Below are 15,405 nucleotides of genomic sequence, written 5' to 3'. Positions count from 1 at the left end.
ATAAGGTGGCAAAAACAGTCCAAAACAGACATTCCCAGTTTAAATAATCATTTTTCGTATATTGAATAAAAATATTCGACTAGGGAAATGTCCAGAAAAATATTACTACTGACAAAAGCCTGGTACAGTGAAGGCTGGCAGTATTCAGTGTTCTCCATGCATCTTCTCCCTGTGCAATTTAGATACAACCTACAATGGACTTCTCTTAATTTCAGTATGTTGTAATAGGTATTGCTGTTGCCTGGATTACAGCAACCCCTAATATTTTAGGCCCTAAAGCCTTTGCAATCAAATACTCACTAATGACTAAAACAGTATAAATTACATCATTTGAGACCTAAACCAGATATGAAGGTCAGACTAGTGTAATAAGGAGACATTTTGACCATGAATGTGGCAGGTTGTCAGGTTCTAGGACTTTGCATAGAGCTGAAAGCTTTATTCTGTTGGTTCCTAGAAAACAGCAGTCCAAATGAGTCTCATTTAGATCTGATCGAAGAGCATAAAAGGGTTTGTGTATCACTAAATTAGAAGGAATTACAGTGTGAAACAGGAGACTTTGTAGGAAAATCCTTAGTTGCCAATTTCAAAGGAAACTAAGGCTAAGATTTATTTTTCTTAAGTTAAATTACAATATGCCATACCCTTCTCTCACGGTCCTTTGTCCATCTAGTACTCCTGAGGGAATTTTGTGCCAAAAAAATATTTTTGCACACAATATTTTAAAATTCTGCATATTTTACTTGTCAATAAATAAATGTGGAGGCTCCAGCATGGCATTGGGGAGCATAGGCCACTGGCTGCACAGAGGTGGGAGATCATGCAGCAGCCCTCCTCCCCACACCAGACAGACTCAGCAGTGAGGCTGCACCTGACCTTGACACAGCACCAGGGCCGGGTCTGCCCTAGAAACACCCTGGGGCCCTGCCCCTCCATGCCAGGCACACCAAGATAGCAAGCAAGAGGGACAGAGTCTTGCGCACACACCCAGCCCTGGCCCCTGATCCAGGTAAGGGGTAAGCAGGCTCATCCTGGCAGAATCCAAGTGTGGAGGGGCTTGGTGTGAGGGATCCAGGTATGGAGTGAGAAGGTTCTGTATGAGGCAGTCTGGGTGTGGGTGGCTTGGTGAGGGCTCCAGGGAGATCTGAATGCAGAGAAGCTCATTGGGGGTTCTGGGTGCAGAGGGGAGGGGCTTGGCAGGGGTCTGAATGCAGGGGGCTCCAGATGCAGGGGAGAGTCTGGGTACAGGGAAGCTCCGGATGCAGGGGGTGAAGCTCAGCAGGTGGGATTTTGGGTGTGGGGTTTTTGGGGGGGTTCTCGGTGCAGGGGAGTAAAGCTCAATGGGAATGGTCTGGGTATTGGCTGGTCCAGATGCATGGGGGTTGGGCATATGGGGAGCAGCTCCCCATACAGTGACCCCTTCCTCTGAAGCTGTGGAGCATTGGGGGTGGGAAGCATGTGGAATGCAGAGCGTCCTGCACCCAGAGAAGATTTCTGAGGGTGGATCTTCCCTGGACCCAGCTACTCCTTGCAGGAGAAGAGCAAGTACCTTACTCCCCAGCCCAGCTGAGACTAGTAGGTGAACCTAGCGCAGGGTAGAAGCCACCAGTTTGTGGCATCCCCAGCCCCTGCCACCTCTCCTCTGCAGTGATTTACCTCTCCGCCAGCTGCTTCAGGCACCCAAAATGACATGCCTGCACTGCTGAGCACGTGACCACTCTTGCAGCTTCTCTTTGGTTCCTTGTCAGAATGTCATTTTTCTGTGGGGATGCAAAAAAATCTGCGGGGGACAGGAATTCAAGGAGCAATCTAGGAAAATGTTCAGTAGATTCCTCTTGCTATATAAGGCATACTTTGTGAAAATGCACACTCATTTTTGAAGTACTGTTTTCTAAAACACAACTGTCTGTCAGATGTGCTCAGTTTACAGGACAAAGGGGGCTAGAGGGTGGGCAAAATTGAATTGCAAATCCTGAAAACCCCACCTAGGATCCTAGAGTCAGTCTTTTTTCCTTCTTACTATGGTTTAAAACAAAAAAGATTGTTCAGGTCAAATTATTCCCTCAGTGACACCTGTATAATTCGATTAGCCTTCAGTGTGATTTCACAGGAGTAATGGACAGGAATTTAGAATAGAATCCAACTCCTCTCTTAACTACATTTACTCCTGTTAGCACTTCAGAGACAATGTCACTAAAAGCTTACTTTTGTCATGTAAGTCAGCTGATATCTTAATATGCACAGGAAACAGATCTATTTAGTAGGAAGCTGCCATTTTTTACACTTACTTTTCGAAGTAAAATCTTACTTCAATTATTAACTAGTTCATTCTTGGTCTTATAAAACTATGTTCTTTCTGTCTCTTAAATTCCCACACATTATGCTCTAGATATTGTGCAAATATTGTAGCAATGATACTTGCTAACAGTATCCTTTGAAAAAGCTCTACCTCCTGCTTTTGGGTACTCCTGTTACTTTCTAGATGTCAGGAGAGGTGCATTTTAATTATGCCACCATGAACCTATTGAGTTTGACATTTCTACACTGCATCCTTCTATATCTTCCCTTGCTGGGCTTTCTCTTTGTGGACAGAGGCTTTAAATTGTAGGTAGGTGAGTTGGTTACTGAAGCTCCATAGGACTGCACATGGCAAGGGGCCAGTGAGAACAGACACATATCTGGAACTTTTGGTCAAATGGCCATAACTTTATTCAACACCAAGAAAGCATTTATTTTTGTCACAGTTCAGGGCAACTGCACCTGTATTCCCCTTCTATGATCCCTTGAAGGCACCTATTTTAGGCTCCTGTCTCCTCAGCCATCACCTCTTTTGACTAGACACCCATGTGTCTTTCCCTCCTGATCTATAGTCTCAGAAAATGAAGTTTTTGGATAGCACAATCAGATATTTTTATTAATAATAACTTTTAACTAAATTAATAAAGAGTATTTAATATATTTCTTTTGAATTAGCATGTTTAATTCCTAAAAGTAATAAAAATCACAAATATGGTGACATACGAATATTGGAAAGATAAAAACTAAAAATATTTGACCCTATCCAGCTGTTCTAATTTAGGCAAGTTACTCGCTGATGATGAGTGTAGAATTGGGCTCATTATGTATACAGCCTTGTAGTGTATTTAGGCAGACTTGAAACTAAATCCTGTATATTTTGCAAGGGACATAGTTTGACTAATAATAAATAGACATACCAGAGCATTAACATTTCTCATGCTGCATCTTTCTAAAGTGAATTTGAACTCAGTTTTAAACTTGTAAGCTTCATTTGACTGTTGATGTAATAACTTATACTTCTGAGTCTCTTCGAGTGGTATAGCTTGGAGGGAACTGTCTGGCTACTTGTATTTTTAAAACATGCTTAATTTTAAAATATACTAAGCTTTTCAAAATGCCATATTGTTTCAACTGTATTGCATAATGTGAAATTATTCTGATTAACACCACTAATATGTTTCTGATTTCTCTTACCTATTTCATTTTGTATAGCGAATCTTTTCTAATTTCTGTGTTGTTCTATAAATCTGTCCCTTTCTTATTTCCTTTCTTTGTAACAGGTATAGGCAGAGTGTCTTTTGGAGCTTTCTTAGGTAGGTAGAGTTACAATTTACTCAAAGATAAAAAATGCAGTAGAGAAACAAAGCCAAACTCACTTAAAAAAGACATTGCTGTTTCTAGTCTTCATGGGTGAATAAAGTATGGCTTCTTTTATAAGCCCATTATAAATTTTATGTAAGCTAATAATGTGTTTTCCAAGATACCTGGCTTTGTGGCCTTTGCATATGATTAGAATATAATCTGAATTTTACAAATATGACTAGGATTTCTCTAACAGTTTCAAAATGTCACAGAAGACTAGAAGTGAGATGTCTAGCATTGCTGAATTAATAGGAATAATGTAAACCCTATCTCTTCCAATAATTGAGGCACAAGGGTAAGGACCTAAGTAATTTAATTCTCCTGACTTGTTCTTCATTTCTACAACCAACATCTCTGTTGATGACGCACAGAAAATATTCCTCAACTTGCTGCTATTTATACAAATGGTGATGTCATTAAATGCTGTGTTTTCTCCTGTGAATATTCCTTCTAATTTTTGGCTAATTTTCACATCTATAGTATAAGGAATGTTGGGTCTAACTGTCTAGTTCACAGACCATGAATGGAAAAATGGAAGGAGGGGTGCAAAATATGTGTTAATATTAAAATTTCTGAATGTGAATTTGGATTATATCTTGGGGAAGACATTGTAAGAACAAGAGAAACCACATGAAAATGAAAAAATTATCCTAACTCTTAAATGGATTAGTGAGTTTGATTTTTTTCCTCGTGAGAATTTGTTCTAAACCCAAGCAAAACTGATGGAAATGTCAAGTTGGGATCCATAGCAAAACTTTTCTGTACAGAGAAGCAAGACATGCAAGAGTCTACCACTTCGTACATTGTAAATATTCTGATTCTTAGGTGAAAGCTTCACCCTCACTCCAGACACTTTACTCGGCATAAACGAGCCCTAAAACCCCTATATATGGCCCAAATTGATTAGATAGCATTAACAAATAATAATGATAAAGGGGAACACTTAGAACTTACAATTGTATTCCTGATTTAGTCAGTGTTAATTATAGCACAAGCTTGGACAATAGCATATGAAAACAATTTATAGCTATTTAATGTCTTTTCACCAGGAAAGTCCAAGCATCTACACTACTACCTCTTATAACTTTTTTTCTCTTTTTTATTTCTACAGATGTTGCCTTTATCACGACTGTGACCTTCCTGTGGAAAGTGTCAGCTATCACTGTTGTAAGCTGTCTTCCACTTTACATTCTCAAGTACTTGAAGCGTAAATTTTCTCCTCCGAGTTACTCCAAGCTTACCTCATAAAAGTGACTGTATTCCCACAGTTTTTTCACCCATGCCACTCTGAGAATTACTTAAGGTCGCAAACTTTGCTTCAAGTGATAATGTATTTGGGTTGGGCTAAAGAAAGAAAAACTAAAAGAAATGGCGTAAACAGAGCACAAAAAGGAGGAGGGTAACATAGAGAACTACACTTTACTGATAATATCATGAAGAGTAAAATAAACTTCATTTTCTTCACATTGATTTTTTTACTTTTTTTCAATTGCTACAAGTAGAAAATAAACTGAATTTACATTTGAGTTGACAGTGCTTCTGAATGATTTGATGGCTACTGTAAGGGATTTTTTTCCTACTGCACTGTTCTCCTGCAAGTTGAACTGAAAGCTTATTTAATAGTAAATAATTTCCTAAAAGATTCAAATTATTTCCTTGTTGCTTCTCTCTGGGAATATTCATTCCCACTTACATACAGTATAAAAAACCTAGGTAATGTAAATGCCATTGTCCGTATTTGCTGCTATATATTACTCATCCTCAAACATTGGTAATATGCACTATTTGAATGATGTACAGATGTCTGCATAGAACAGTATTACTTTAGGAGCTGTTGTCCTCTTTTCTGTACTCTCCATTCCTAGCACCAGTAAATATTAACAGATACATGTATTCCGTTACATTGACAGCTGTTCTTTAAATGCACATGGAAGCCAAGTTGCACAAAATCTGTAAAAAAAAAAAAAAAAAAAAAAAAAAAAAAATCTGTACATAATTCCATTGCACCTACTGATTTGTACAGAACATCAGACATTGCAGTTCAGTAAATGTTTTAAAAGTGACTATCCAGTTTGTATATGTAAAATTGCAAATAGATTGTGTCAAGGTACATTTCTATATATCAAAAGTCCAGTAAACATTGTATTAGCTAATATGTTTAAATTGCCTTGTAATCTGTTTACTTAAGTTACTCAGGTAAAAAGAAAGATTAACAATTTAATGTTACAGTAGGAAAATCCATCATCTTCCAGCAGGCATCTTTTATGTGTTTTATGAACCAGATTGTTGGTTACAAAACTTGTAAAAATAAATAAATAAATAAATAGAGGTGCAGATCCTCAGCTGCTATAAATTAAAATAATCCCATCAACTTCAGCAGAGCTGTGGCACTTTACATCAGCTGCGGGTCTGCCCCAGAAAGTGATATTCTCTGAGATGCTACAATCTGAGGGGTCTAAATTTTATGTACTGTATTGGAATACTGCGTATGTTGTTTTTATTTCCCGTTGTGTATAAATTTGCTTTTTCAAGAAATGTGTAACAGATTATTTGGCATAGTCTTTCACCACTGAAGGAAAAATCATAGCTAATGCATGCTTCTTTGTTAATGAGATTTATTTGTACATTTTTTTAAAAATACTTTATATGGATCTCATTTTATCACAGATGTTTCGTTTGACTATGTCTTTTCTACATAAATCCTTTAGTGTCTGATAATGTGCCCCTTAAGTATATAATTATTATATTGTATGAGTGAAACTTTTGAGATGGTAAATAACCTAACCACTTCCAGGAAATGAGACTGTTGCAGAGCTATTTGGACTGCCCTTCACTCCATTTGGTTTGTTTTTTGATGGTTTTTTTTCATAATAGCTATTATTTGCTTTTTATTTTTTTAAATTTTCATTCTTCATTATAAAAGCAATAAAGCCTAATTTCTACCAGATATTATTGAGATATGTATTAAACTTTGTAGTAGTGTTTCTTTTAAGTACATAAGAATTAGTCATCAAAATAGTATGCTGTGCCCTTCTGAAAAATCATTTCTGTGTCTCTCCACAAGATGTCAGTGTTTCTGTACTAGCCAAAACCTTTTCTCATTTTATGTCGAGATGGACAAACTATTCTGTTAGTTTAGTTTAAATGGTCATATTTAAGTTGCTGATTTGCTTTAATTTCAAAGTGAATAAAACAGGGCAGCATTCCCGGACTCTGCAAACAATTTTTCAGATTTAAAGCTGAAAATTAAAGCTGTCTCACAAGCAAGGATCTGAAAACAGAATGAATGGTAACACTTTCAGTATGCAACTCAATAAAATATTCCTGAGAATCTGAGTCTGCTCTCAGTTTACATCAATATACATTGGGAACAAATTAATTAACTACACCAGTATATGTAAGAGCAGAGCTGGGCCCTGAATTTGTAAATTTTATCCTCCTAGGCACATTGGAGGGACCATCAGTGTAAAGTAAATGCTTATTTTTCCTTCATTATCATATTTGATGATGTAGCTAAAGGTGTAATTTTGAAAGTAATTAGTGATATACATTTGAACATACTTTTAAGCAATCAGGAGGTGTAGGGTAAGCGGCACAGCTGGGCGAGACGTGACCAGGATGGAGCCAATAACAACAATTGTGCACTCCTATTTGCCCAGTAATTACGACAAATCTTGTAAACCAAACCTGGCTGAGTCTGCTCCATATTTGGATGGGAGAGCTCAAAGAAGAGCACAGGTACTGCAGAAAGTGTTTCACTTCTGTTTGTTACTTCCTGTTTCCTTCAAAGTCACTGTTCTTCTTCAAGTGATTGTCTACATGGACTGCACTCCTGATGTGTGAAATCAGATTCTTTTAGTCCATGGAAGCCATGCCTATGCCTCTGCACACCCTCACAAAGCATAAAGAGTGAAGTGGGCCCAGTCATTCCTCAGTTTCTTCTTACCACCATTGAGCCCCTGCAGTATCAGTTTACTCTGCACACTATGCAATTGTCCTTCATCTTGGATATTGAACAATTTTATAGCTCTGAAATAATTTTGACTTTACTTCAGTTCCACAAGATCCATCCAGCAGCAGTGTGTGCACATCACCTCTCGAGCCAGGGCTGTACTATATTCTCCCATCCTACAGTGGCATGATTCCTGAAGAGCCTCATGCATCTATTTCCCTCAGCCCCTGCCCCTTGGGACCTCAATATAGTGCTAAGGGGGTTGCTGGGTACCCTGCTTGAGCCTGTAAAAACCTGTACTCTATACTAGCTTTCAGTGAAATCTGTCTTTCTAGTATCTAGTTACCATAGCTTGAAAGATAGGGGATATTTAGCTCATGACAGGTCCATCATATACATTGTATCATAAGGACAGGGTCACTCTTAGACCTCACGCCAAGTTTCTGCCCAAGGTTGCCATATAAATCAATCCATTCACCTCCTTGGTTCTCTTCCCAAGTCTCACTAAACCCTGGGGAAATCTAGACTTCATATGCTTGCTGTAGTAAGGGTGCTGTCTTTGTCTTCAAACTAAATCATTCTGGAACACACCCAGATTATTTGTGGCCTTTGCTAGTAGAGTTAACGAGGTAATTTATATTCTCACGGCGGTTACCTAAGCGTCTTTTTCAGCTGAATAAGACTGTGGTGTGAGTTAGCCAGGTAAGATCTACCTAGCCATATTAGAGCTCATTCCACTAGAGCTAAGGCAGTCTCTGCTGCCTCTTCGAGGAATGTCTCTCTTCAAAATGTGTAGAGCAGCTCTGTGCAGTTCAGTCCACACACTTACAAGACACTGTTCCTTACTAGAGGCTTCCTTATTGGATGTCAATTTTGGTAGAGCTGTTCTGCAGTCATTATTTAATAAGGACTCCTCCTACCCACCTTCAAGCAATTAGACAATATAGCTCAGATATCTCATCATGGAATAGGGATTATATATTCTAATTCTATAGTATGAGACGATATAGTAATGTAATGTTTAAGAAAAGTTTTGTAAATGAGTTCTAGTAGTTCATGGATTAGGAACCCAATCTGATGGGGTTCCAGGGGCTTCTGTATAGATAATTTAGGTTAATCTTTCTATCTACCCTTCTAGACTCAGTGCTCAGTCTAGAAGATACCATCAGAGATGCTTAGTTTTGCAGTTCTCAAACTGTGGATTTGTCTCTCCAGAGATAACATGCCTGTTAACAGCAACAATGTTTTTAAATAAATATATATACAGGGCCAGCTCTAGGGTTTTTGCCACCCCAAGCGGCGGAAAATAAATAAATAAATAAAAGCCTCGATGGACAGCAGCTCCACCATGCCACTTTCTTCTGCGGCGGCAGGTCCTTCCGTCCAAGAGGGACCGAGGGACCCTCCGCCGAAGAGCCTGACATGCCACCCAAGCACCTGCTTGCTGAGCTGGTACCTAGAGCCAGCCCTATATATAGAGAGAGAGAGAGAGAGACCTCAACCCTATTGTCCCTCTGCAAATTTGTGTACAGAGTCAATCCCTTATATCTCTCTAAAAGTGCAAACTTTCAAAAATTTCAATGACTAGAAGATTGTTGAGGGCGGAATAGATCTGGACAAGGAGAAGAAGTCTGGAGATAAATGTGAGGAGGGAGGGACAGGCAGTAGAAACAAAAGTGAAACTGAGCAGCATGTTCCAGAAATCTTGAGATCTGTCTGAGTGTAGCCTTCATTGATTTGAGATCTACCATACCATTTTCTCACTAGAAGGGAAAACCTATAATGGTAATAGGCCATAAAAAAGACCCAGGTTGGGAATAAGAAATATATGTTTGCTAATGATGTTTTAAAGAAAGTCACACCAGTGGACTGGTGGAATTCACTTAAGCGCTTGGATTCAGAGACTGTTGAAGTGATAAAATCACTTAGCAGCAGTAGATTCTTCTGCCAGTATAGAAAGAATATTTCCTTCCTTCGGACTAATTCATTCCAAATTGAGAAATCATTTGGGTCCTGAAAAAGCAGGAAAGGTTGTTTGTCTTTTCCAGATTATGAACAAACAGGAAAATGAAGGTGAAGACGACTGAGTTAGCTGCAGAAGCCAATATTTTAAGTTTCTCATCTTGACCTGGATGACATAGTTGATTTAATTTTTCTTTAAATATTCCATTTAACTACTTTAGCTAAAAACAATTTAAACAAAAACGTGATTTAAAAAAAAAAACTTGAATGTTTAAATTAAAAAATTCATATGCTTGTTTTGTTAAAATATTATGTTTGCTGTTGAAGAAAAAATCCAGAATACTTAACGTTGTTGTTTTAGTTAAATAAAACAATTTAAATGTCTGTCTGGTGATGTTCTCCTCCTAATACAGCATGGCAAGAAAATCCTCCAAATATTAATGATTAACCTGTTGAATTGGAGATAGTTCATCTCCCAATTACTTCATAAATATCTGCTTCAACTATCGTTGGTAAATAAAATAACCAAACCACGATTCATTTTCTGATATAGTTGCAAAACTCATCTGAAAAGTTTTCAAAATCACTTTAAAAATGTGTAGTGTGTACCTTCTAAAAATGAAACCTACATCTATCTCTGAGCTGTGAAGAATATGTAGTAAGGTTATAACAACCAACACAAATGCACTTTTATGTAGAAATCCATGATTCAATCGAGTCTTCCTGACTAGTGATTTAAATCAAATCCACACTGCCCAAGAGTGGAATCTGCGTGGACAACACATCTTGAAGAACCACAATTACCGTAGGGCAGGGGTTTCAAGCTCAATTTACCTTAGGGCCAGTGCCAGTCCTCGGATCCTCCCAGTGGGCCAATAATGTTGCCTCACTCCCTTGGCCTCATGCTGCCGTGGCTGATTCTGCCCGACAACTGGTGATGGTATCTTTGTCCCTCTTCCCCAGCCAACAGGAGCTGTGGGGGGCGGTGCCTGCGGCAGACAGAGTCAGCGGCGTGGCTGCATGGGTCTCTCTTCCAGGGGAGGAAGCATACAAATCACTCCTGCCTGCTCCCCTCCGATCTCCTCCCCTTCTCGGCTGGCAGACACAGGGGCTGGATGAAATAACTTTTAAAAGTTTCCACAGGCCCCAGTGAGGAGATTTTTGGCCCGCAGGCCAGGACTTTGAGACCCCTGCTGTAGCGAAAGTAACCTTTCCTTTTGTGGTATCGATACAGAAGTCATCACTGTACACAGAGGCCTCACTCCTCCCATACTCACCAATTTTAATAATAATGGTGTAGCTTCAGTGGAGTTTCTCCTTATTTACACTGGTATAAGGAGGAGGAGAATCAGGATCATAGGCTGTATGAAGAACTTTGTGGAATGATCTCGTATCTAGGCTGGTAGTATAACTTACTTGAAAGTTAAAAGTTAAATCAAAAAAGCCCTTCAGTCCTCCCCGCTTTTTCAAGGAAGAAAATCAGTATGAATGAACACAGCCCATATTGAACATTATATGTAAACAAACAGAAGGCACAGTATCTTTAACACAGTGTTAAATAGCATAGGAGCTTATTTTGTAAGCAAAACACACTCAGAACAAAATAAAAATACTTACCAATAAATATTAACTACCCAACAGACACCCTCAGCAGGGTTCACAGCTGTTTTTGTGAATGGGAATTTGGTCAGCCCATTGCTAATGAAATCTTCCTTAAATAGGGAATCACACTCAAACCCGTATTTGCCACTCCATCAACCAAAAACATAATTCCAATCAAAATATTCTACAGCAAGGCAACATGGACTGATGCCTAGAATGGAATAAGGAAGGAAAGCTCTGCAATGATGCATAGTCTCTGCCTCTTGACAAAGCTGAGATAAAATTGCAGCTAAGCATTTCGCTAGTTCAGATTCCACTTCCCCCTTCTCCCTCCCTGCATCCCTCCTGCAATCCCAGGACACAATGTGTGGCACGAATCTGCTGCATTTTTCTAGGAAGGGGCTGGTGCTTGGGAATATGGGAGCTTTAGGCACTACTCCAATACAAATAATGGAAATGTCACCACACCAAAAAGAGGTGGTGGATCTTTTAAATTGCTGAGCATAACAAACATTTGTGCCCTTTTGTTCCTCCTGGAGTAAGCAGCTACTGTATTTATTATCACTGTTGCACCTGAAGAAAACACTTAAGGGAGGCTCTGGTCATGATGTTTCAGTAACTTTAAGCTTACAATTAAAGAGGCATTGTAAATCCTGTGTGCAGAACCATTTTCCATTGTTTGTAGCACACGCTTGAGTTTCGCCATTGTCTTATTGCATTTTGCTCCTAAGCATCAGTTTGCTCTTACAAAGCAAGCCCTGGGTGATAGGCAAATCACAAGCAATTGCATCACAAGTCTGTTGCAAATTATTAATTTTTCCCCATAATTTGGGTTGGGAATTTGTGATATTCCCTGACCGGGCTTTCCAACACAAGGAAGGAGGGGAATGCGTGTGGGACACAGCAGTGGCAGTCACCCATTTCCTATTTGGAGGGAAAACCTGGAGGTTATTTGACCACACTGTTACAGATGCTCATGCCTGAAAGATTGTGCTACCTATCTCAGGTCAGCAGGGGAAGCTGAGTTATTGCCTTCTACATACAGTCACCCACAGCAGCTGCCACTCCTTGTCCTTGTTGACTGCCTCATCAGCCCATCTCACTGTATGAGGGATGCTTATATAAGAGATGGGAGATTTTGGGGGTGCGGGTCACAGCATTGCCAGCTGATACAATATTTGGTGTTTTTCTTAAAGTCCCAGCTCCTAGAGTCATGTGTTTACAAGAGAACAACTTTAATTTTAAAAAAAGTAAGTTTCTAGCCCTTATGATGCAGAGAAAAGCTTTAAAAAGGCTTAAAGAGTCAAAACTTGAGACAAGGTGCAATTAGTCCTCACATTTATCTTTTAAAATCCTGTGATTTGGGGAACCTGCCTCCTGCTTTTTGAATGTCTAAGGATGGCAATGCTGTGGGAGAGGTGCTGAAAGGCTGTGGGAGCTGGAAAGGGTCTGGAGAGCTGAATGGTGGAGCTAACTGACAGGAAGAGCTGAGGGCTTAAATGTTGAGGGAGTGGTTGATTCTGAGTAGTTAAGGGAGCTGAGTGGTTTGGCCAAACTGAATAGCTGAGTTTCTGAATGCACTGTGGCGCACATACAAGCTGGAGGCTCTTGGGGGAGTTGGTGTGCTCTGGGACTGCTGTTTGAGTATTGTTTTTCAAGAGGAAAAACTGTGAGGGGGGGCAGAAAAAGAGAACTACCCCAAGAACTGGGAACAGAGCCACAGAAGGGGAGATTCCCACTGGCAAGGGAAAGGGTAGGGGGGAGGGAGAGAGTTTGTAAGCTCTTGTGGGCAGGGGCCATCTTTTGCTTCTGTGTTAGCACAACACCTAACATAATGGGGCCCTGGTCCATGACTGGAACTCCCTAGTCACTACAATAATGCAAATAATCATAATCCAGATACATGGCTGAGGGGAGGACGACTCAGGGGTTTAAGGCAGGAAGAGACAGCAGATATGGGTAAGGAAGAGAGAGAAAAGAAGCCAGAGGATGAGGAAATGGGCCCTAAAAGGAGAAATGGGGAAGAAAGCTAAGGGCATAACTAGAGAAGATGAAGACAGGGATGCCTAAGGAGGGAAGGAAGACTCCAGGATAGAGGTGCCATGAGAGGGAGGAGGATAGAAAGGTCACAGAATGACGTGGGGGAGGGGAAAGAGACCCAGGCATAGGGAATGGTCAGTGATGGTAGGCAGGCAGACAGATGCTAGCTCTGCTTGAGCTAACATGCTAACAATAGTGTGGAGGTTGTGGCAAGGGCTGTGGCACAGGTTAGCCACCTGAGTACAAGCCCACCGGAAACCTTGGGTCCATACTGCTAATTTTAGTGCACTAGCTCAAAGGGATCTAGCATGTCTCTACCCAGTCTGGGAGGCATGTTCCAGCTACAATATAGACACTTCTCCAGGGATGTGGGTTAAAGCTTATATTGCACCCAGCTTGCAATGCAGTGAGGACTCAGCGACTCTGCTGCTGTTATGCTGTCCATGCAGTTTGAGTGCTGTTTTGCAGTGCGGCCACTCTCACATGAGCTACACTTACTCAAGAGCAGATAACTCCAGTTAACACTGCAGTGAAGCCCCAATTAGACACCTACAGAGTCATCTCCCCTGGATGCTGAGAATGGGGACAGAGGGGAGGTGGACAGGGAGCCCAGTGTTCCCTATGTGCTGATCTTGGCATTTTGAATATTTTTCTCCGTAGATTTCCTATGGGCACTTGATGGGAGAGGTGCAAGGATACATCTGGGGGGGGGGAGCTGAATACTGCCATAGCTGCCAAATTTTGTGCAGCTCCATGCATGATAATGAAGCAAATTAATTGATTTGCATCTTTACATGTATTTTGAGCACTGCCATAAGCATAGGTTTTGAAAATGCTGTGTGGATTTAGCATTGAAGAAAGGCATTGGATGGAGACTACTTTTCACTGACAGGGCTTCTCCCAAGCAGTGAGACCAAGTATGGGGAGATGGGACTTGGGGCATGAGCTTGTGGGAAGCCAGGGGAAGTGTTGGGGGAGTTACCAGGGGACCTGAAGGGAACCTACAGAGAGGCTTTAGCCTCTATTAGCTCATAAGTACTATAGAATACCTAAGTATTATTAAGGCCTGTTACCCCTGTTCTGTTCCCCCATTAGTGCTAGGTTGGGCACTCATACATTCCTGGGATACCTGACATTCTGGTACTTCCAGGAATGGCATGGGCCACCTTCAATGGCATGACTCTGTCCCTGCAGGCATGACCTTGCCTGTGAGGTCATGCAGCACAGGAGAGCACCATTTTTAAGAGTGTCCCAACAGCGTGACCTCTCACACACACAGTGTCTGCAAGGTCATGCCAGCAGGGACAAGGCGAGGCGCTCTTAAAAACTGCATCCCCCATCCGACACCAGCCAGAACCACGGCTGGATTTGTCTCAGTACCAGCTGGGGGACACACCACCAAAAAGAGGACGGTCTGGTTCAGAACCCGACAAATGGTCTTCCTAAATAGTGCCAACTCCCCACAGCCGCTCCTGCTCCCTCAGGTAACTCCTGTCCCCAGCTTTCCCCTGAGTAGCCTCTCACCTTTTCTCCACAATCTCTTATTTTGCCCCTCCTCCCCCAGCAGTTGCTCAACAGATCCCTTTTCTATAGCTCCTGCTTCTCCCACTCCTCTCCCCACAGCTGCTCGTTCCCTACCTCCCTGTCCTCCCACTAGTCTCTCACCTCCCCTGCTGGGGCACTGACCCTGCAGCAGCAGCCACTTGTTATGGTGGGTCTCTGCTGCGTCCCATGTGGCTGGGAGGAGCAGGAAGTAGGGAGGTAGAGAGGCTACCCAGGTGCCTGCTCAGTATGTGTGTCAGTGTCTGGTGGGAGCAGCCTAGCTAACTGGCAGACTGAATCCTCCCGCTTGCCTGGAGCCCAGCTAACTACATGGGTTTAGCCTGATCTGTGGGACACAAGTGCAGCATGTGTGAGTATCGTGAGATGCGTGACACTTGCAGGGCTGGAATAGTGCAAATCTATTGCTATTGCACCAGAACCTGAGCCACCACCTGCAGGTTCTTGTCCCCCTCCTCCAAAATTCCAGCTCAGGCCTGGACCAGGTGGGGACTGATTTGTTTTGGCGTAAACGTTTTACACTGAAATGTCTTAAAGACTTGTGTCTAAAATACAGGGGATGGTGTCTACAATACAGGGGATGGTGTCTAAAATACAGGGGATGGTGTCTGTCTAAAATACAGGGGATG

General features: G+C 41.3%; 1 protein-coding gene across 6 annotated transcripts in view; it reads left to right on the top strand.

The window, feature by feature from the left end:
• ATP9B (ATPase phospholipid transporting 9B (putative)) overlaps positions 1–6,605 on the top strand; it is a 313,691-nt gene extending 307,086 nt beyond the window's left edge. For 4 of the 6 annotated variants that reach the window (XM_075062889.1, XM_075062885.1, XM_075062886.1 and 1 more), the window contains 2 exons: positions 3,579–3,611; positions 4,772–4,999. In XM_075062889.1, coding sequence (XP_074918990.1) covers positions 3,579–3,611; positions 4,772–4,908 — 170 coding nt within the window. In that variant the 3' untranslated portion in view covers positions 4,909–4,999. Of the gene's footprint in view, positions 1–3,578; positions 3,612–4,771 lie in introns of all 6 variants that reach the window. The other 2 variants (XM_075062887.1, XM_075062888.1) reach the window with 1 other exon arrangement.
• Positions 6,606–15,405: the final 8,800 nt, after the last annotated feature.

This window comes from Chelonoidis abingdonii, chromosome 2 (assembly GCF_003597395.2).
Source record: "Chelonoidis abingdonii isolate Lonesome George chromosome 2, CheloAbing_2.0, whole genome shotgun sequence".
NCBI lineage: Eukaryota > Metazoa > Chordata > Testudines > Testudinidae > Chelonoidis > Chelonoidis abingdonii.
The sequence above is the reverse complement of the archived record's forward strand: the minus strand, read 5'-3'. Positions and strand labels throughout refer to the sequence as shown.